The sequence below is a fragment of the Phalacrocorax carbo genome, chromosome 2 (genome assembly GCF_963921805.1).
Source record: "Phalacrocorax carbo chromosome 2, bPhaCar2.1, whole genome shotgun sequence".
In the NCBI taxonomy this organism is placed as follows: Eukaryota; Metazoa; Chordata; class Aves; order Suliformes; family Phalacrocoracidae; genus Phalacrocorax; species Phalacrocorax carbo.
The window spans coordinates 30,412,929-30,433,857 of NC_087514.1; the positions used below are offsets into that span (position 1 = coordinate 30,412,929).

General features: G+C 40.6%; 1 protein-coding gene across 4 annotated transcripts; it reads right to left on the reverse strand.

Annotated features, from left to right (window-relative positions):
• Positions 1–592: 592 nt before the first annotated feature.
• LOC104046862 (carbonic anhydrase 13) lies at positions 593–20,648 on the reverse strand. 4 transcript variants are annotated; one of them, XM_064442480.1, is made up of 8 exons: positions 14,324–14,462; positions 13,914–13,962; positions 12,574–12,638; positions 10,795–10,913; positions 7,384–7,479; positions 6,213–6,275; positions 5,113–5,268; positions 593–2,820 (listed from the first exon to the last, which is right to left on the reverse strand). In XM_064442480.1, coding segments are annotated over exons 3-8 (549 nt in total). In that variant the 5' UTR covers positions 12,575–12,638; positions 13,914–13,962; positions 14,324–14,462; the 3' UTR covers positions 593–2,706. The 4 variants fall into 4 exon arrangements, with proteins under 4 accessions (XP_064298550.1, XP_064298549.1, XP_064298547.1 ...); XM_064442479.1 differs by having other exon boundaries at positions 13,192–13,962; XM_064442477.1 differs by lacking the exons at positions 12,574–12,638; positions 13,914–13,962 and adding an exon at positions 20,467–20,648 and having other exon boundaries at positions 14,324–14,521.
• Between the last annotated feature and the right edge of the window lie 281 nt (positions 20,649–20,929).

A 20,929-nucleotide genomic window follows, 5' to 3' on the forward strand; every position in this document is an offset into this window, starting at 1 on the left:
CACAGAGCCCACACTTGAGATTTAATTCCCTGGGAGCATGTCATAGAATCTGGTTGAGATTCAATGCAGCTTGGACATACAGTAAATTAATGACTGAGGATGCAACCAAATGCTCAGTGCCAAGACTGGGGTCCATGCTCTCACCTTACAGTCACAGCACAGAGATAATCTGGAAAGCTGTTCCCAAAGGATTTCAGGCAACTGAGCATTTCTAGTCTTTTCAGATGCCACCACCAGCTTTCAGCCCAGATGCAGTGCCAACCTAACGTTAACACAGCATTCCCGCATTAGGAGAATTACTATGAACGATGTCTTCTTCTAAAACTTATTTGCATAACTCTATAAAAATAGTCAATAGTTCAAAAAAGCACTTTCAGAAACTTTATATACAATGGACTGCATGCCTTACCACTGCCAAAGACATTTTACTTGGAACATAAAAAAAGATACCTAATACTACACTGCCCAAAGATAGACTTTAAATGATGGGTCATTATTTTCTCCAAAAGTAGAGCTGAAGGCATTAGTTATAAAACTGCAACCGTCTCTGTAAAACTTGAATCTCTTCAGTAGAAAATACAAGACACATTCATAAAATCCATTTTTTATTTTGAAAAAGTCCTTATAAATATTAAAGCACTGGATCAACTCCTCTGTTTTCAATATATAAAAAAACATGTAAAACTTTTTTTTTCTGATATGACGCAGTAGCCTTATTACTTTCTCTTCTCAGGCAAACAAACTTTGAAACCTTCATGCAATTTGTAAACATTTTGTTTGTGTTCTGCAGCTACTCACATGACAGGGAAACATATCAGATCCAACACTAATCTAAAAAAGGGTGTGAAAACACGCAACACACTCCCACTCTCTCCATGCACACTTTCCAGACATCCTCATTCAGAAAGGAGCAGCCTGAGGTCTTTTCAGCTGCGTTCTTCTCCCTGTGCCAGAAAAGAAGTGCCTGCAGGTTTTTCCCCTTTGGTTAATACTTGTACCTGCTGCCGCTGCCAAATTTCTTTTATTTCTTCCATGGTCTATTTATGTTCTTCCCTTCAGAAAACATTCAGAAGGCATTGACAGGCCTTGCAGCAATAGTAGCTGTATTCTGGGGAGGAGAAAACAAAAAAAATCCACCTATCTTAAACTAAGCTAAAATATCTATGTCTCTATGCCTATTTTTTTCAGTTGTGAGAGGGTATATAAAGTCAATCCTGCTTGTTATTTCCCTCATATTTGTCCATCTGAGAAAAAGAGACCTGTTGAGGCAAGAGGCATAGTCTATAAAACCTATGAAAAAGCAAATTTATGGAGAGCAGTCGTGGAAGATGAGTTTGGTCAGTACTACAGAGGTTGGTGGTAGTCACTGCCCATGAAACCTTTAGCTGCCTTTTTCAGGTATCACTGGTTTTCAGTTGTAGTTCTCAGAGTCTGAGGGTAAATCTAATCCTATACTAACCTACAGCCTATGACAAGTTAATTAAATATAGTAAAAATAAATTTGGCATAAAACAAACATATTCAGATAACAAAAGCTCTTGGGAGGAACACAGGCTCAAGTCAATTCATAAAGGCAGACATTTCAATGCACTGCTGTTCAGGACTGATCTTTTATGAGGTATTGACTTGATTCTGATTTCTTTGGCTCACTCTAAATGCTATCTTTGGTCTTGGAATGTGAGTGCAACCACCCAAGTTCAGCTGTGACAGCAGAACTTCAGCCAGTACCTAGGAGACATTCCATACCGGAGTAGCGCTGTGCTCCGCTACCAGATGTGAGGTGTGCAGCATGTGTACACTGCAGCATGCCATGTGTCTAGTATGAAACAGTCTGGAGCAACAGCTACCCCTGCCTCCTGATTTTAAGTGGTAGGAGTCTGATGCTACATGGATATAGCGTTACAGTCCCTTATTGTTCACCAAATGCAACAGCCTCAGCCTGAGTTTAGGCATGAACGAACAGTTCCCTTTATGCCCTTCCACTTTGCAGTTTTCAGGTGTCAGGACAATTTCATCAGTATACGTGGTGGAATTCAGGAATACCTAATCCACCTGACATGATCCCACAATATACAAAATCTTTACTATTTGCTTTTTTTAAAAAGTTCAGTCAGTACATCATTACTGCTATGAAGCAGTCAGAACAACAGGGTCATAAACATCTGTTTTACTTAAATGCTGCTAGTCATTACTGCTTTTTGTAGGAAGGCAACCATGGTATCGCAGAAGACAGCAATGAAACTACATCAGCCTTGAAATATTTTTTTCTTGAGAATTACAGTTTGAAGTCTTATATAGAAGATAAATGTTAAGCTAGAGACCGGAAGAATAATCCCAGAAGATCCTTTAAGGCCATTAATGTCAGGAATCCTGTTCAGTAATTTAGTGGCAAATTCTGGACAACTCCTTCTCCACATCTGACTCTTAGGATTAGCGCTGCCCTCTGTGCCTGCAACACTAATGCCTCGATGCTCCCAAACCAACGCACTCAAACACAGTCAGACCTGTTAACATTGAAGAGCCTGCAACAACTCAGGACGTGCTTGTCTGTGAGAAATGGCTGCATAGTAACCAATTACAAAACAACACCTATTTGTTACAGCAACTTACAAAAAAAAAAAACCAAAACCAAACCAGGAAGTATATTAACTATTAAAATTAATTCAGCCTTTGGTTTCAGAGGGAGACTACTCTGGCTTTACTCCTTTAATTCCTTCTGACTTCTCGTCCCTTTAGAGGCTGGGGAGGCCGGTAGTTTCTCAGCAAGCAGGAGGCGACCTCATCCTCAGCAGTGCTCAGGAGGCTGCGGAATTTGGCTAGCTGCAATCAAGAGAGACATAAGGTTCAGCAGAAAACCCTCATGCTCATACTCATGAAAAATCATGTAGTAAATATTAAAGATACTTGTCACCTTTCTTCCGCCCGGAAGAATGGAACTGTATTTTTCTACGGCATGTGGGGAGTGGCAATTCCACCATTTCTGTCCTTGCAAATTAAAAATGATGACTACCAAGAAAATCTCCCAAAATACATGTCAGAATGAAACTGTGCATAAGGATTATTTGTTTCCTGTATTCACACTTTGTCTTCCACAACCTGATCTAAAACAGAGTTTACTATATTCTTTAGTTTGATTTTATAATTTGGAGACTCAGAATGTTTGATGCCAAAAATTACATTTCTTATGAGTACCTGTGTACGTCTTCTTGTTCAGAGTATATTTACATTTAACCTGGAATAATAGCTGTGGTGCTATAGAAAGCTTCTGTAATTAGCACTTTTTATACATTAAACATGTACTCAGACCAGGAAAGATTCAAAACTTTTCCCTTGTGGGGATGTAGAACAGGCAGTTATTCATACCTCAGCAGAGCTTCTCAGCAGAAACTCAGATCAGAGCTCCATGTCTAATCTCAGGAAGCTGGAGTCCGAATTCTGACCTGAAGTTTAGTATTTTGTCTAATTTCTAATATTTCCAATATTTAATATTTCTGTATACCACCTTAATCTCCTTCTTTGTTACCAAGTGTAGCCCAGTACCAAAATAATTCCATCATAATAGAGCATTTAGTTGTGCAGAACATTGCATCTTAATTGCATTAAAAGTAAAGAAAGTCAATACTATCTTACTGCACCCCATTCTAAAGCTAACATTTGTAATTCAGGCTCCCTGTGAGTTTCTAAAAACTTTCTTTTTAATTTCTTTCAACCTGAAAAGTGCACCAAAAAGTACATAGTAAACTGTAAAGCCCCAAAGAAATACGAACTTGAGGAATAAAATTAAATGGCCAAACATTATCAGTCTTGGTGATGACTGATCAATCACAATAGTGGACATTGTCAGAAACAAACAATTTTAACTAGATGCATGCTTATAAGAATATAGCACATTTATACTTTAATACATAAGATATAGCTACAGTCTATGAAAAATGACTAGTAAAGAATCACTGTACTTGACACAGTTTCCGACACTGAGTCCTCTGAACCTGTTATACATCGGTGTTTGCATACAGTATTTCACATTTTAGAATATATTAACTATAGATTAGCCCAGATAAGAACATTTTAACCTGAGCAGTGGTTTGTCCTCATGTAGTTAATATCTCAACGCAAATTTTCAAGCCTAGGTCCTAGATGCAGTGAGTTTTACAAAACCAGATTGAGGGGAGTGGGGAAGACAGACAGATGAGAAAAATGGGTGCGCTGAGCAAATACATGACTTCAGATCAGTTACAAACAGAATTTGTTAGTCTCCTGACTAACAAGCATCCCATTCAGTGAATTGTCTTAACATCTAGCGCAAAGACTGAAGACACCATTTCTGCTGAGTATTGACACAGGGTATTGCATTTTCTGAGATATTTGCAATATTGACCATGAATGAGACAACTGCTGCAGTACAAAAATATTAAGGTTTACAGTGTGCCCAGAATACTGATAATATATATTAAGAATATTGAGAACAAAGGAGGTGATGTACTTATCAACATCCAATATTAGAAGCTATAACCTGACATACTTCAGTCTCCAGTGGGAAAAACTTTATACTTAAGGTGATCAGCCCGCTGGGTGTCACTGTTGCAACAGTAGTATGTAGCATGAAGCTTAATTTAACAAGAAATGTAAACAGTCTTTCATGTGGTATCACACTTGTCCTAAGATAACCTAATATAAAAACCAACTTATTACAATTGTATTTGCTTTTCATACTTCTAGTAAATTCACCAAGGTTTACACATCTGGAATGCGAGAAGAAATTTACTATTGATCTGCCAAATAAAAATGGCAGAGAAGAGGTTTGAGCAGGATGCACAAATAACCAAATTGAGTGGAATTCCAGGATTTCTTAGCATCATCAGAACCCTTTTTTCTGTAAGTTCCTTGTGGGTTACTTTTGATTGTTAATTTTTAGAGTATTCTTTGTAAAAATGGATAATAAATAGCTGCAACAAGAAGTCATGATAAATTCGATGGACACATTTTGTCCTTTGAAAATTTGATAAGGTATGCAATGTCAAGGTCTGCAAAAGAATATATTTTTGGGTGGCATTTACAATTTCAAGTCTTACAAAAGCAACATTCCTATAGGAGTGAAAAATCTAAAAATACCTGTTCAGAACAAACGCTTATGGGCTCTCTCAGAACAATCCAGATGACACTTTCAAGAAGAGGTGGAACAGTGAGAGAGCCAAAGTAAGTCCAGTAGTCCAGGGACTTGGGAAGCAGACAGCTAGGATTGAAGTTTGTGAATAGTGCTCTTTTACCCTGGAAAAAAAAAAAAGAAAAAGAAAAATAAGGAGCTCATTGAGTTCTAGATTAAATATAGTTAGAAAATTATTTCTTACACAAAGTTAAAAAAAAAAAGAAAGAAACAAAACAAACAAACAGGGCAATATTAGTCAAAAGCAAGAGGCCAAGATAAACCGTGCCAAAGGAGGTAGAGCTTGTTCCACCACGGGGTGGGCTGGCAGCATCCTGGATGATCACAGCAGGTGAGCCCGTGCCCTTCTGATGAGGCCTTACCTCTGCCACAGCGTTGCTGCTGCTATCCTTGATGCCAGCAGCACACCAAAGGTTAGCATCGGCTCCCCACAGTTACAAATGCCCGTGGGACGGAGGTTGGAGGAAGAGGTGAGAAGGCGTTAGACTGCCAGCGCGGACGCCGCGGGGCTGGCAGGGTAACCCCACAGGTTGCTGCCACCTGCTTCCCTTCCCGCCCGCTCCTCCCCAGGACCACGGGTTACTGCTTCTCCCTGTTCAGGCTACCAGGCCAGACGTGCCTGTATGAAACATGATGCTGTGAGTCTGGCTGATCGCTCTCACACATACAGTAGCTTATTTCTCACCCTGTACCTCAGCAAAACAGGGGAGGAAACGTTTCCCTCATCTTTTTCACAGCTTTCCATAAAGTATGTTCTTCTCTGTTTAATATTTTCACAGCAACACATTTGCCAGAGGTTAGGTTCTGCGAGGAATTAGCCTTTTCCTCTGAACCCTTATTGTATAAAAAATATTCTTTGTCTGCTTAGTTTTTAACTTTCCTAACAAGAAGGCTCCTAAACTGTCCCAAATCAGAGTTAGATATGGGTAGCTATGAAACTAGGGACTAGGGAACATGACGGTGAAGGAAGTAGCAGCCAGGTTACCAAAAAACCAAAACAACAAAAGCAACAACCAGTATTAGTGTTCTTTTAGAAGCATTCGTTCACCTTGATTCTGATGGTGTCCAAGCGGTCAGTAATCTTCTTCAGCTGGGGGTTGCATTCACCAATCTATTAACACCAGAGAGATGAAGGAAATGCTTGAGTTCCAGAGAAAAATAGCAAAAATAAATTATCAAAAAGCAAATGCATACTGAAACTGTTTTAAATAACTTAAGTGACTGTGAGATCTGATGGTTTTTGTAAGTACAAGCCTGTGACTAGCTAGTCCTTAGAAACAGTACTGGTTGTAAAGAAGGTCCGTTCCCTTGCTGACAGTATTTATTCTGGCTACTCATAGTGATTATTTCAGCTACAACAGACCCACAAACTTTACACTGCAGAGGAATAAAAGCAATTTATTTTTCATGTTTCTTTATGCAGGATATTAAAAGTTTCAGGCTTACATCCAAAATTTCAATTGCTAATAACAGTGAAAACAATTTTTATGTATCCAAAGCAGAATTTGTGTGCTAAGAAATCCAGTGAAAGTTTCCTTAAATCATTATAATGTAAACTGAAACAACAGAATCACCACAGCAGTTCTTTGCAACTGCTGCATGTGATGGCTCACTGACTAGCTGTGCGCAGGAAGCCGCGGAAGCCAGGCAGGAGCCACAGATTTGACCAAAACCCTGTCCTTTGTAATGGATTATGGGGATTCTCCATCTGCTCCTTCATACAGAAGGCAATGAAGCTGTTGCAAGAGTTGAATTTCATTTTAGAATTGGTGCAGGAGGCAAAGAGGTATATAACAATTAAAAGGAAATTCTCCGGATTCTGGGTTTTCCTTTTTCCTTTTTCAGAAGAAACTATAAGCTCCGAAACAAACCATTAAAGAAGTGTTCAAAACAAATCAGATCACCCTTGTCAGTCAAGCACAAGTTATTGGGATCTATATAGTGGCAGCTGAATTAAGTTTCACATCTTACGTTGCACAGGAGGGCAGACCAGGCAAACTGAAGAGACTCACTGTCTTGAAAATCTATTAATCTGATATTTTTAACCTTCAAGCAAGCACAGCATTCTCTACTGGAAAGTAAACAATATGAAGGAAAGACTATAATTTAATGCCCATATAAATCAATTACGTCTTTAGCAATAATTGTACCAACTACCACCATTATCCATTTAGGCTCATAATGCAGATTTATTAGAAGGGCTGGACATTTTTTCTTACCTTCAGAAATACAGCCATGACTGCTAATCCATCTGACTGACGAGCTGCCTCAACAAAACTGGAATACTTTTCTGAGTTCCAGTGGACCACGTGAAGCTGAAAAGCAAGAGACACGGACAGCATCAACTCCCGCTGAACTCAGATAGTCACAAATTGATGCTACAACTTTACTGGTTTTGATACTCTACTTCACTCTTTTGCATTCAGAGCCATTCAGTTTTCTAAATGCAATTATTTTTTGAAATTTATAAATATACAGTTCACACAAATGGCAAAAAGCATTTCCAGTGGCTGGGATTATTCAAAATTTAGCAGCAATCAGCACACTACAGTGCCTGGCAAATTTCTGTTGGGTCCCCAGATTTTGAACAGAGAAGCTAAGACAAGATATCCCATGGTTATATAACTAAAGCTTTGAAATCCATTTTTAGTACATCTGATTTTAAAAAGTGATTGAAAATCATGAGAATGTTATTAGTTGCTCCTCTTTTTCCTTAATCAAGCTTTCAGAAACATTAATCACCCACATAAACGGCTAGAAAACAGGCAGAGGAACACACATTAAACTTGCACTGACCCCTTTTCCCTGGTTTAGTTTAAACTGAACATCAAAATTTCATTTTTGATACTTTCCAAATGTCAATTTCTATGATTACCAGTAGTTAGGCACTTGCAAGCAGCTTGATTATCATAAGTTTGAGCATTTGTGTTTCCAACATGCATTTTTCTGGAACTGTGGTAGTTGCTTAACAGCTTAAAGACACCACCTAGCCAGGTGGCGAAAGGAAGAGCCCATGATGTCTATCCCCATACCACCTCAGTCCTTCCTGCTAAGCCAGGTTTTCTAAATCCTGGCCACGCTCCAGGTGGGAGCTCCTGGTTCCCGGGAAGTGCCAGGACATCCCTGCCTTGAGCAACGGTCCGACTGCCAAACTGGAGAGAGCACAAACACTCACACTGCGCTTAAGACTAAGTACTTCACAAACATTAATTACTCTCACAAGTCTTCAGTGGATCAGTAAATCTTACTACCCTCGTTTTTAGATAAGGACAGACAGGATCAGAAGCAGGGCATGGGATTGGCTTTTCTAAAATTAGTGACCATCTTTTCAGGCTTTGAACTTTACTCTTTAGAAGTGCTGAAAAGCCAGTCCACTGAATGACAAACTGGGATGAACCCTTGAAAAAAAAAAAGGCTTCGTTTTGGAATACAGCACTTCAAGACCTCTAAAGTGAGAAAAATTTAGGAAAGCTGGAACTCTGGAACTTGCTTTAAAGGCTTTTTATGGGAAGCAATATAGTTGTGTGGTTGAAATAGGGATCCAGGAGTGTGAAGATTTTGACTCTAAATCTCAATCCTCGCCTAACCTCTATGAGTTTAAATTTTCCATATCTGTAAAACAGAGCTGTTGCTTCATCTTACAGGGTATAATTAATGTTTGTTTAGCACTTGGACTCTAAAGTGCTGAAACATGACTTCCAGCAAGTAAGGAATCCCATGGAACTCAATAATAATACATGCGTGCTCACGATGAAGGACATGCTGGCTCACAGCTTCAGAGATCCTTGAAGGAAAGTTGTTAAAAATATTATAAATTAAACTGGGAACAGAAAGCAGTCCACTAAACCATTCTCAGGTGCATTAGTATCCTGGAGCTCACAGTGCCTGCACCACTCACTATTTTAAGTTCACAAAAGCTACATTGAACAACTTTTAAACAATTGCATTTTTACATACACAAAAAGGAAACAGATACTCTCAGTCAGAATTGACTTTTATTGTGGATTTTAAAAAAAGCAAAAAGACAACAAAGAACATAAAGCAAAATTCCTGCAACTAAATAAAACCCACTCCCTCATAGCTTTGCCAAAAAAATCCCCAAATCAACCCCCCTAAAAACCAAAACCCCCGCACAAACAGAGCTGTGAAACACTTTTGGGTACAGCCCCATTCTCAATGGCTTGTGACTTCTCTTTAAGGAATATATCCCGTCTTACCACCGCTCTGTCACTGCAGCTTCTGAAGAGGCCTTGATCAGACCATACGTTGTCACAAAGAATGGAGCCACGGATCCCTTCTGCTTCCCGGTGGGCTTAGGGGGCTGAACACTGCAGTCGTCTTTACCTGTACGCTACTTCTTTCTTCAACTCGGTCGATGTTTTTTTCTTGAAATCTTATACATCTCCCTTATGAAGGTGAGCACTGAAACCATCTTCATGTCTCCTTCTGAGGTATTTTCTTTTGTGTGAACAGTGCTCAGAAGCCTTGATCTTAATTCTGGGTTTCTTATCCCAAAGGCAAAGTGACATCTAGAGAGCTTCTTGTGGAGGGTTACCCAACCAACAGGTAACGGAAAGGTTTTTAGACTGGCTAGAAATTCAGACATATTTTCTCCTTCCATTTGGTTTCTTAGATGAGAAACATATATATATTTTCTCAGCTAGAAATTTGGTTTTGGTACTTAATGGTTTTAAAGCACCTCTATTAATTCTTTATATTCCATCTCACCTGGTTCCTGTGGAAAACATAAGCCTTTAAACACTGCAAATGTCACTTTTCCCCATTAGTGTTAGAAAACTGATTTTTTTCTGACCACTATCTCTTACAGCATTTCCAGTAAAATCCGATCACAGCACTGTGCATACATTTGATTTTTTTCTTCTTTAGTATTATGTCTTTTATTTGTCCATTACCATTTCTTTTTATACTTTTTACTTCTTTTTAACCCCAAAAAACACTTACACTGTCTGAACTGTGTGTTGTTAAAGATCTCAGTCTCATCAAAATACTCCACATTACTTCCATTTGCAAAGAGGAATGGGATACCGAATACTTTTTACTGTAGACTACTCAAACGCACTGAAGGAGACAGAGCAGGAGGGAACTCTCCGTGCCAGAGCAGATGGTGCATTTCTCTCTGTGGCATGCTGCCTCCACTGAAACGCAGTACCTCCACAGACAGCAGGCACCCCACAGATACTGAGGTGCTGTTCTCAAAGTCATAATCATCACATTGCTAAGTGCACCACAAAATGCAACCCTCCTAAGTCTTGCATAAACTTTACACTGCACAGGCCCCAAATCAAATAATTCTCTGGTTTGCAACTGAAGCTGACTGAAAATATTCTCCAAGGAAGAGACAGTGAAAGACAAAGTTAAAAATAACTCTTGAACATAAATCTTGCTCTTATCAAGCTCTTGTCTTCTGTACTCCTTTTTTAATCCTCTCCAAAGCTTTCAAATAGGTTCTCCTTTGAGAAAGGGCCAAACGTGAAACACTTCAGGAAGACTGTTTGTCTTTTGATAAAACGGGGAGAATGAAAAGCAGACAGAGGAGGGGCAACATTATCCTTACAATGGAAAACTAGTCACAGGCTTATAGGTACAGATGATTCCATGTAAAGCCTTACCTCTGCTGCGTACTTCATCCCATCCACCGCGTGCTCGGAGCCGGCTTCGTCACTGGACCCCCAATGGAAGTGAATCTGGCGCAGCCTGTAGGTCCCACTGAGGGGCCCCCCGGTCAGCACTGGAAACCCAAGCAGAAGAAAAGGCTTCACTGCAGGAACGGGAGCCGCTACCCACATCCTCTAACCTCACACCATACTTCAGTCTTCGGACAGTCCCCTACTTCTTCTCAAAAGCTGTCTCAGAAGGCTTCCCATTTCTTTGACGTACCACAGAAACCCTCACTGGTCCAGGATACGACTTTCAAAATTGCATTTATGGGTAGATTAGTGGATTATGGCCCACTAAAGGGTATGGTGATATCACCAGGTTTGTCTTGCTATGGGCTGGCTGTTTCACAGAAGATGGTTTGCAAATGGTTCCCTCTTTTGAATGTGTTTAAAAGAATAACTGAGAAATTAATCTTAAAATATAGGTTTTATGAATAAAGGTGAGGATCAGAAAAATATAATGTGAACAGAATTTCTTCTCCCCTTTGAAATTTGGCTGAAAGTAGGTGGACCTTAAAAATTTTTTTCAAGGTTCTTTCCTTCATTTGCAACTAGATACTGTTACATCAGATTGAAGTCTGGGAAAAAGGAGCATATATTAACATTAAAAAATGAAACCAACACTACATATGCATTGTACAACTGCAGTGTTACTGACAATTAGCTGTTTATTTCAACTTAATATGTAGATAGGTGGGCTTTTCATTGTTTTGCTTTTGCAGGTGCTCATCTTTTGCTAACCAGAGTTGGAACCAAAACATCTCTGCACAAATACTTGAATGTGAATCGCATTCAGAAAGATTCCTTATTCACTGCACAACAAATCACCCCGCTCTCCTGGCTCCATATCTCCTTTGAGGGTTCAGGAATTGGTATGGGCTGGTTTACTGGCTCATTACATAGATTTTAAGGAGAAAGGATGGGAGCTTCAACTAGATGGTTTTTAAATTAAAAGCACTGGGGAGGAAAATAGTAATTTTTTCTCTCTTCTAAGCTTAGTCCAAAACCCAAACTTTGTTATGAACAAAATACCACCAAATAAAGATAAAAGAATTTCTAAGTTGCCTATCTGCTAACACAAGTAGCCTGGCTAATGAAAAGGAACTGGCACTTTATCTGTGGGAAAAAGTATTTGACTTCCTTAAAACTTCAACTCAAAAACATGCTTTTACAGAGCCTAGTGAATGAAAGGGATGGGGAAGTATCACTCCTAAAACAAATTCCTTCTTTCAAGGACTGAAGGCAAATGATCCTATAAATGTGTAAAGATTGGTATTCTAACTGGCTGAGGGAAAACAATTACGTAGAAATGCATCAGCATTCAATGAAATACTTCTGCTGAAAAATGTGGAAAATGGCCTGATGATGTATTTGTACCACATCATACAATGATGGTAAAACCCTTCCATTCCAACAGCAGTTAAGGAAGAGGTTAGTCAGAAGCTATTTAAGGCAAATATCAGTATCTCAGAGTTTGAAAAGAGCTGGAATAAGAGGTCTTTGAAACATCAATAGACCAATTTCAGAGAATGGAGCTAATGTGGTACTGAAGAGGATAAACAGAGTTACACAAACAGTTGCAGACTTGACAGCCCGGTTTCAATGCTGGCCAAAGTGAAGAAATAGTTCATATGGAAGTCAGTTAATAATGTATTAAAAGATGCTAATGTATTTAGTACCAATTAATTTGAATTTTTTTCCAGAAAACCACCATATGACAGGAGTGCTTACTTCACAGGGATGCCCCAGAGGCCAAATTTTGGCCCTAGAAAATTCAGTATTTTTTGATCAATGACCTGAAAGAAAACAAAAACATTACTAATAAAGTTTGTCAGTGACAAATATTAGGGAAAATAGTGAATAACTCAGTTTATGGATATGGAAGGATTTGAATTCTTTGATAAGTGAGGCATGATAATGGCCAAAATGTAAAGCCATGTATATGGACTGAAGGATCTAGTCCATACATAGAAGATACAGAGTCTCCTGAAGGAGACTAGGGATTACATTTGTTAATTATCTGATCAACATCTCAGTGCTTTGCCATGACATGAATTATATCCTAGAAGATATGGCCTGAGGAAAGCAGTAAGAAGAGGATCACATTACCACTGCTTTGGTGCCATTGTAAGCCTACAAAAATACTATGTTCAGGCCCTGTCACATCACGGATGGCGTTAGAAAGTGGAAGAGGTTCTTGGTGTATTCATATTCATATTTATTACTTTTTTTTAAAAAAAAAAAAAGGAAAAGGAGTTTAAAGGCTGAGTTGATCTAACTCACACCAGAAATAAAGCATGATTTCTATTTTTTTAACTGTGAGGGTAATTAACAAGTAGAACAACTTACCAAAGGCTGTGGTAGGTTCATCATCGCTGGAAATTTTGAAATCAAAATTGTATGTTTTTCTAAGACATGTGCTTTAGTTCACCCACGCCTACTAGGCTTGAAGCAGAGATTAATTCTGGGAAGTCCTGTGGCGTCTGACACACACGAGGTCAGACCAGATCACTGATGGTCAGCTGATGGCTTTCAGGCAACACCCAATGTTGCTTGTATCAACAGGAAATTTAAGAATTAAACTAAGACTGTCCAGGAAAGCAAAGTATGATGTTGTCTCCATCTACGTCTCTCCCTGTTGCTACTATAAGCGAATAGTTCCTCAGGACTAATGGACAGGGTGATCACAAATTAGTCCCCCTCTGGCTTTGACCCTTGTGAATGCACCATATGGGCTTGGATCCTCAGCTAACCCTCACGCAACCACAAGAGGATTTCATTGCTCGTAGAATCTCACTCCTACAGTTTCAAGGGGAGGTGTGCTAGCTTGCCTCCCATCCAAGAGAAGGTTTTAAAGACAAAGGCACTAACATTACAGAGTCTATGCTAAACCAGAGAACTTATTTATAAGAATTATTGCTTGCAGAAAGGGAAGCTACATACTCCTAGAAAAGACTGGGACAATAACACTTTTCAGAGAAGAAAAGGGATCACTTAGGCTATATTTCATTTGTTCTGTGTTGGCATTTCCTGACACAAGAAGTCCAAGGGAAAAATATACATAACCAAACCTGCAGCTAAAGTCAGATAAGAGACTTGAGCGATTCGGTTGGAATGAACCTGTAATGAGACACAAAGGATTCATCTGCAGTGAGAGTGAGCAGCATTTGCAAAATTGTACACAACACTGTTTAAACAAACAGGGGGGCTGTCACTATCTAGCTGGTTGGGGTGGATCAAACCATCCCTGTGAAAAGGGAATCCTATTACTTTCTAAGAAAAACAACCTCAAACTCGTGTCCAAAATATGTTCCCGCATTGTATCATGCTGAAAGACAGGGAAGAAAGGAATCTCTCATCTGAAGAAGCAAAGCCTTACTATTTATGAGGAGTTCATACCCAGCAGTAAGACATGCTCAGACTGTATGCTCTATCCAGGAAATGGTGGAAGAAGACACAGTGCAACAGTAAAGGAACAAACCTGATTTGTTGACGGTGTCATCAAACTCAACACTGGTGGAGTGTCCGTTGTTAAGGATGATTTTAGCAGAAGCTGGATCGTAGTTGGGATTTAGAGGACGGAGCGAGGGATCATACTTGGTTTCCTCAGTTTTGATGTCAATGGGTGACTGTCGGTCTCCATTAGCGACAGGAAAAACCTCCTTCCAGTGGGCAGGCCCTGCAATGCATTGGAGAAGTCTGAATTGATGGCAGTGCCCTGTTTCATATGAAAGAAGACTTTTTAATTCAAAAAGGGTGTGTCAGGAAGACACAGATCAGAATGTTCAGGTACTTTTGCTGTACCACACTGCACCAGCAGCAGTCAGGACCCCTTTATCCCCCTTGTATGGTGTATCTAACTGCATTTGGCCTTTGAACAAGGCCACATGCAGTAAGTAGATATTTAATTATCCACAGCTAAGACTCAGCTATGCACAAGACATATCCAAGAAATGTTCGTTCAAATTGAGTATCCTGTATCCAACAGGCACTGTGCCCCAATAAATATTCGACGTGCCATTTTTGCCTAATATCATGTCTCATTATGTCTCTAAGGATTGCCTCTTGTCTATCCAAAATCCTTGCTTTAAGTGTTTTTATACCTTAGTCATTGGGTGCAAAAGACATGAGAACACATCTTCTACTGACTATGCTGAATGAGATGGAAAGATGTCAAAAAACACGAAAAGGCTGAGTGGTGCGTGGGGTCTCCTGGGGCCTCATGGCAGTGCCTGTAACCCCAGTATCACTGCATAACCCATCACCTCCTCCCAACCTATCAACCCTGCAACCAGCTGTCACAATACAACAGGGTGTGTCACCCTCTAACCATAAAGCCTACACACACGCACACATACCCACACACTACTACAGTGCTGACAAAATCAGCAAAGAACAGGAACGCTCAGGACAGTGGTGCCTGCACGAGGCTTGGATTTCTACCACCTCCTGCTGATAAATGAGAGTAGATCTTCCAGACACAGACTTGCACCAGCATTCACCACAGTTAGCTAGAAATTAAAACACTAAAGAAGCTGTTAATCAATACTAGCGATCTTGAGTTAACCTTCCTTTCTCCATGTATGCTTAGCCAAAAGTCAGCTGAAAAGCATTGTCATTGTAAATCAACAATATGGATACGAGAAAAATTGCAAATGTAATTCTAAAGTAGTAAGAAAAACTTCATTGATGTGTGAGGTGTCTGTTCTTACCTACTAAACATCAGAGATTCTTCATTAAGAATATATGTATTGTTGAACCATATTTGAATAATAACAATGCAGAAAGAGGCCATAGAAGAAAAATAGGAACAATAAATTGCTTGGGGAATATGTTCTATAAGGTAAAGACAGCAAACAAGGTTTAGGATGGAAAAGAGAGTAAGGTAAGGGAAAAGGGAAAGTCTGGAGGGCTAATGATCTTTCAATATTATAAAGAGCACAGCACTTGTTTTTCCTCCAGGCTTATCATGGATAAGAAGCATAATAAATCAACTAAGAGAGACTGGATACAAGAAAAATTTAAATATGAGCATCAGAACCTGACCTTGTAAAATCTGCATCACTGGAAATCTCCTAACTCCCTCCCTATACTGAAGGTAACTGATCTCAGTCTGAAAATCAGCCTGCTGGTTTGGGTCTTTCAGGATGCCTTAGCACTTAAATAAACATGATGACAAAAAAGGATTAAAATGTATTACACTGTGATTAATAGCCTAACATCAAAAGTTGACAGGTAGTTTTCTGTCCTTGACTTCAATAGAAGTGAACCTAGCTCAGAAACTCACAGGTGCTCAAATAACCCAAGCGCCCCAGCAGTAAATCAAGGAGGGAAGCGTCCCACGGCGCCGTGGGGAAGCAGCTTGCACAGCCACCTGGGCAGAGCCTGACTCTCCTCTGCACAGCACCGAAAAATGGAAGAGGGAAGGAGTGGCTTGAAAAGACCAGCCTAAGAATTAAACCTGAGGTCGAACAAAGGCAAGGCCTTCAGTCTTGAATTTGTGAAAAAGCCCTTTTGTTAATGGCTTCATTAACTAAACTCATTAAGCAAACCATTTCTAAGGCAGAAGATAAAAATCCAACTGTTTTGAAATAAAAGCTGTCTAAACTTTATTCTTCTCACTTCAAAAATGGCCAAAGCTATTCAATATTTTAATGACATACAGTTTAGCATATAATTTTATATGTGTTTACATCATAGTACCTTGTAGTTAGAGATGTAATACACAATTTTATTAATGGAAGAAGCACCATTCTGTCATTTACACCTAACTGCTGTGTATTAGGATGCTTAGAAAAAGTTTATTGCTACATAATTTTAATGCTTAAGATATTCCTAAACTGAGGAAAGGCAAAAATATATTTATGTGCTTAACTAACTGGTCTTCTTGCTGCAACTCAGCAATAACTATAGTTATTGTACAGTAAACAATATTAAATATTTGCATCCATAAATAATATGAATGTGCCAAAAAGGGGACCCAAGGCTGTGATTCTGGCATTAGCTAAATATTCAGCAATAAACTTCAGTTCTAAAAAGACATTGTACCTGCTTTTGTACTTGCCCTTAGCTTGGATGACCAAAATAATCTTTTGCTTTAATGATCAAACACCTGACAGTAACACAAGACTGCCAGAAATCTGACCTTTAAAAATACACAGGAAAATATCAAGAACCTTCAGCTCATTTTGTACCACTTGGTTATATTAAGTGGTATTCCCTACTAGATTATCTACCTGAAATCTAACTCAATTATCATACTCTTGCTTCTCTGTGAAAAACTGTGTCTCAATTCATCACTACAGACCCCATCCCAAGGCAAAATTTGTATATTACTGTTGGAAAATAAGTCCTTACAGTTGGAAGAGATGCTCAAATGCATGTCATACAACAAGATTCAAGCCAGTGGGATCTCCAGGTGAAAATTCCTCCTGAATTTGGACCTGAATTATATGCCTCCATCTCAAAATAATGTACAGTTTAATTTTCTAGATATGTACTGTAAGACATACCCAGGAAAGTGTAAGTCACCAGTGCACCTCCCTTCATTTTTTAATGTACTGAAGGAACATAATTAAATATATAAATTTTTGAACTTACGGAATCCCCTTCTGTTGCTGAGAAAATGTTCTTTTGATAGAGAAGACTGCCTCGTAGCTCTTAACAATCAAAACCATCGTGACCAAGATTTAGGACAAAAAACTGAACCATCTGCTCCGAAGATTGTGCGCCTTTATTGTGGACACAGAGTTACCAAATGTGATGCACACCGCTGCCACTTTTAGATTAGACTATTGCTACTTAAGGTACCCACGAGCACTGCACACATTCAACTGATGAACTAGAGCTCATGTGGAAGGCAGTTACGAGTTTGTCAGGAAATACAACTTGTTATAGCACCTAACAGTGGTGGTTTTTTACCCATCTGGAGTTAAAGGTGATGAGTTTCATCAAAAGGCTCGACTAACTTGGAACAAGCCTAGCGGAGACATCGCAGGATATGGTTCAGTGGCAGTGAGCCTCTATATTCGCATAAATAGAGTACGTGCGGGTGAAAAAGTGGATTTTTTGGACAGTTTGCTATTACATGCAGAAAGTTTATTAGTTTAGTATGGTCTGACCTTTGCAGGCTTACACCCTTGTTTATTCCTCAAGAGAATCATTGCCCAGTTTTTCTTATACAAAATGCTTAAATTTATGAAGTTACATTTGCGAGTAATTTAGTTGTATATTAGGTTACAATAAGATTAGCTCTAATAAAAACAATTGGAAATTCATAATGGGTAAAAATAAGTGCCATTTTTAAAGGCAGACAGCAAAATTATGTTATTATTCTTAAGGAGAAAAAAATAGTATAAGGAATTCATAGCCCTTTTTACTTATAAAACACCTCAGTGTTACCATTGTAATTAGACCAAAAGACATTTTTTGCAGTAAAACACAATACATACAAGTACTTTCCACATATTTTATTAAACAAATAGTAAACTGAAGGTAATTGATTCTCAATCTGTCTTTTAACTAAGGCAATTCCCTGGTTAACCAAGGGGACTGGTTCTGTGAAAGGGCAAGAACATTTGTCTCTTCACAGGAACCTTGAGCAGCAAAGAAAAGCACGCACGATGCCACACTGAAGCCAGTTTTCAAGATCTCAGTATTACACCTCCATACATAAGCACCATCAATAAGTGGCAAGAAAGCAAAGGCCAAGGTTTGCATATAAATAAAATAATGCCTTTTTGCATTTCGGAAATATGTGCATCAAAGGAGAGGACAGCATTTAATTCTGTATGTACCAGTCAGACCATGTCCATAGATATACCATATATGCAGACATGTATGTGCAATATTGACAGTTTATTATATGCATGCAATGATTTATGTCACAGTTATTATTGATAAGGGGCAAATTAATTTTTGGCTGATTTAAAAAAAAAACACAGTGCTTTTATCACTGCAAGTAACAAATGCAGATGTCAGAGTGAATGTAGATGTCTTTCCAACTCTTTATGATATCAGCTTTAATATATGACTTCACCACATTTAATTCATTTCACTTTGTTGCTACCTCCTTATCTGCAAAAGCTAATCTTGGTGTCAGGGAAACTATTCAGGGCCACCCAGGGCAACAAAATTTTTCAAGGATTAGAGCAATCTCCTGCACCTGCTATTAAGCAAAACAAGAAACAAGAAAAACCAATGAAATAAATGCATAAAAAGAGAAAAAAGGGAGACATAAAACTGATGCTAGGGAAGAGCAGTGAAGTTGGCCTCTCTCCATTCGTAGCCTGGAAGAAGTGGGGAGAAGGGGACTGATGAGGAACTACCCACGCCAGCTGCTGGGCGCTCCAAGAGAGGAGAGGCAGAGAAAGCCAGACTCCTTCCCCCCCCAATATGTTATCAGGCAGTAAACAGAGTTCTATAGGAGAATTGGGTCCTCAAGCAAGGTCCAGGGCCACCCTGATAATAATTCTTGTGCCCTCCCCTTCCTAGAAGTTGAGAATAGCAGAGGAGGAGGGATAGGATAAGGGAGGGAAAGTGGGCTTCTTATCTGGACAGTGCAGGTGAAGTCCACAGCACTCTTGGAAAACATAAGGAGAAACAACTTTGAAAAACAAGACCCATTTACGTCTTCAGGGGAGGGGTAGAGTAGACTGCACAACCGTAGATAACACGCCTAATCATTGCAACAGTGCCGGGATCCACCACCACCCAGTTTTTCAGGAAAAGTATATCCATCCAGAAAAGATTGAACAAAAGGACCAGGCAGGAAAGGTAGTATTTGCGCAAACAGTATTCCAGACTCCAAGTAATAATATAAACAAAGCATACTCCTGTAGGCACTAGTACATGCAAATAGATAGCTTTCTCCTTTTGCGATCGTGGTGTTTTATTTCTCTGCCTATTATAACAGACAACATAAGTTATTCCATTTACTTTCTCAGACCTGACTCTACAATTTACAAAAGCACTTTCATTTCTACTTGCACGACTTGTGAGCCGGCCCCGCACAGGAGCAGCGTTTGCATGACTTACAATGCAAAACAGAGGAAAGTCTTTAAGCCTGCTGATGAGCACATCTTGGGACTTCAAAGACCGACAAGATTAAGGAAACCATGAAACAACTGAAATCCAAAAGCATCTCCTCTTAGGTGCATGGTTATACATTCAAATGACAGATTCTAGTACCTCCTATTTCCCACCGTGTAACAAGCAGAACACAGCCGGTGTCAGAGGCACTGCCGATACAGCAGCTCTGGCCACTGTGACCGTCTAATAAATACTCGATACGTACACACAACTCGCTAACTAGAAGAGCAAACGAAACCCCTGCAGAACACGAGACAGACCAATTTTTCCAGCTCGAAGCCAACCCCCGACCCGACTCTGGCAGGAACACCTCTCTCAGCAGCCGGCCTTGCATCACGTCGGGACAAAAATCTGCCCGGTCTCACGTTGCAAAGCTCGACGGCATTTCAGCTCGTTCAGGCTTTCTGGTGGGCTCGGCAGCTGCTGCCGAAGCCACCTGCGGGAGCTGCCCCCGGGGCTGGCCGCGGCGGGAGCGGCCGTCCCGACGGCCCCGCGGAGAAGGAGCACCGCCGCCGCCCCCCGCCGCCCCCCTACCGTTGTGCTCGTCGTATCCCCAGTGCAGCATGGCTCTGGTCTCCTGCCGGGACGCGGGACGGGACGGAACAGGAGAGGCGTCCCCACCGCCACCGCCGCCCGCTTTGAAGGCGGCGGGCGGCGACGCCCCGATGCTGGGGCGCCGATAAGGAGCCCGCAGCGCTCCGCGCCCGCGCAGCGCGGCCCCGGCCCCCCCGTCCCGTCCCGTCCCGTCCGATTCCGTCCCCCGGCTCTCGGCGGCCCCGCAGCGCGGCCCGGGGGGCAGCTGCGGTGCCACCTCGCAAGGGACCGGCTCCGCCACCCCTCCGCCAGCCACCTCTCCGCGAGCGCCGCGGGTCGTGCTGCAGGGAGACACGGGGAAATAAGTGTCTGCTCCTGGGGTTACACCCCCCACACCCCCAAAGGGAAGCCCAGCGAGCATCGCCGCCCGGCCCAGCGCGTCCCGCGGCGGGACCGCCCTCCC

Bases quoted from the DNA above. Each gene is read 5' to 3' on its own strand.
- LOC104046862 (XM_064442477.1), bottom strand. From the start codon at position 20,497: ATGCTGCACTGGGGATACGACGAGCACAACG. The intron at 7,480-10,794 runs GTAAGGCTTTAC...CTTGCTTTTCAG, and splicing joins GGATGAAGTACGCAGCAGAG to CTTCACGTGGTCCACTGGAA. The intron at 5,269-6,212 runs GTGAACGAATGC...TTTTTTTTCCAG, and splicing joins TGGACACCATCAGAATCAAG to GGTAAAAGAGCACTATTCAC.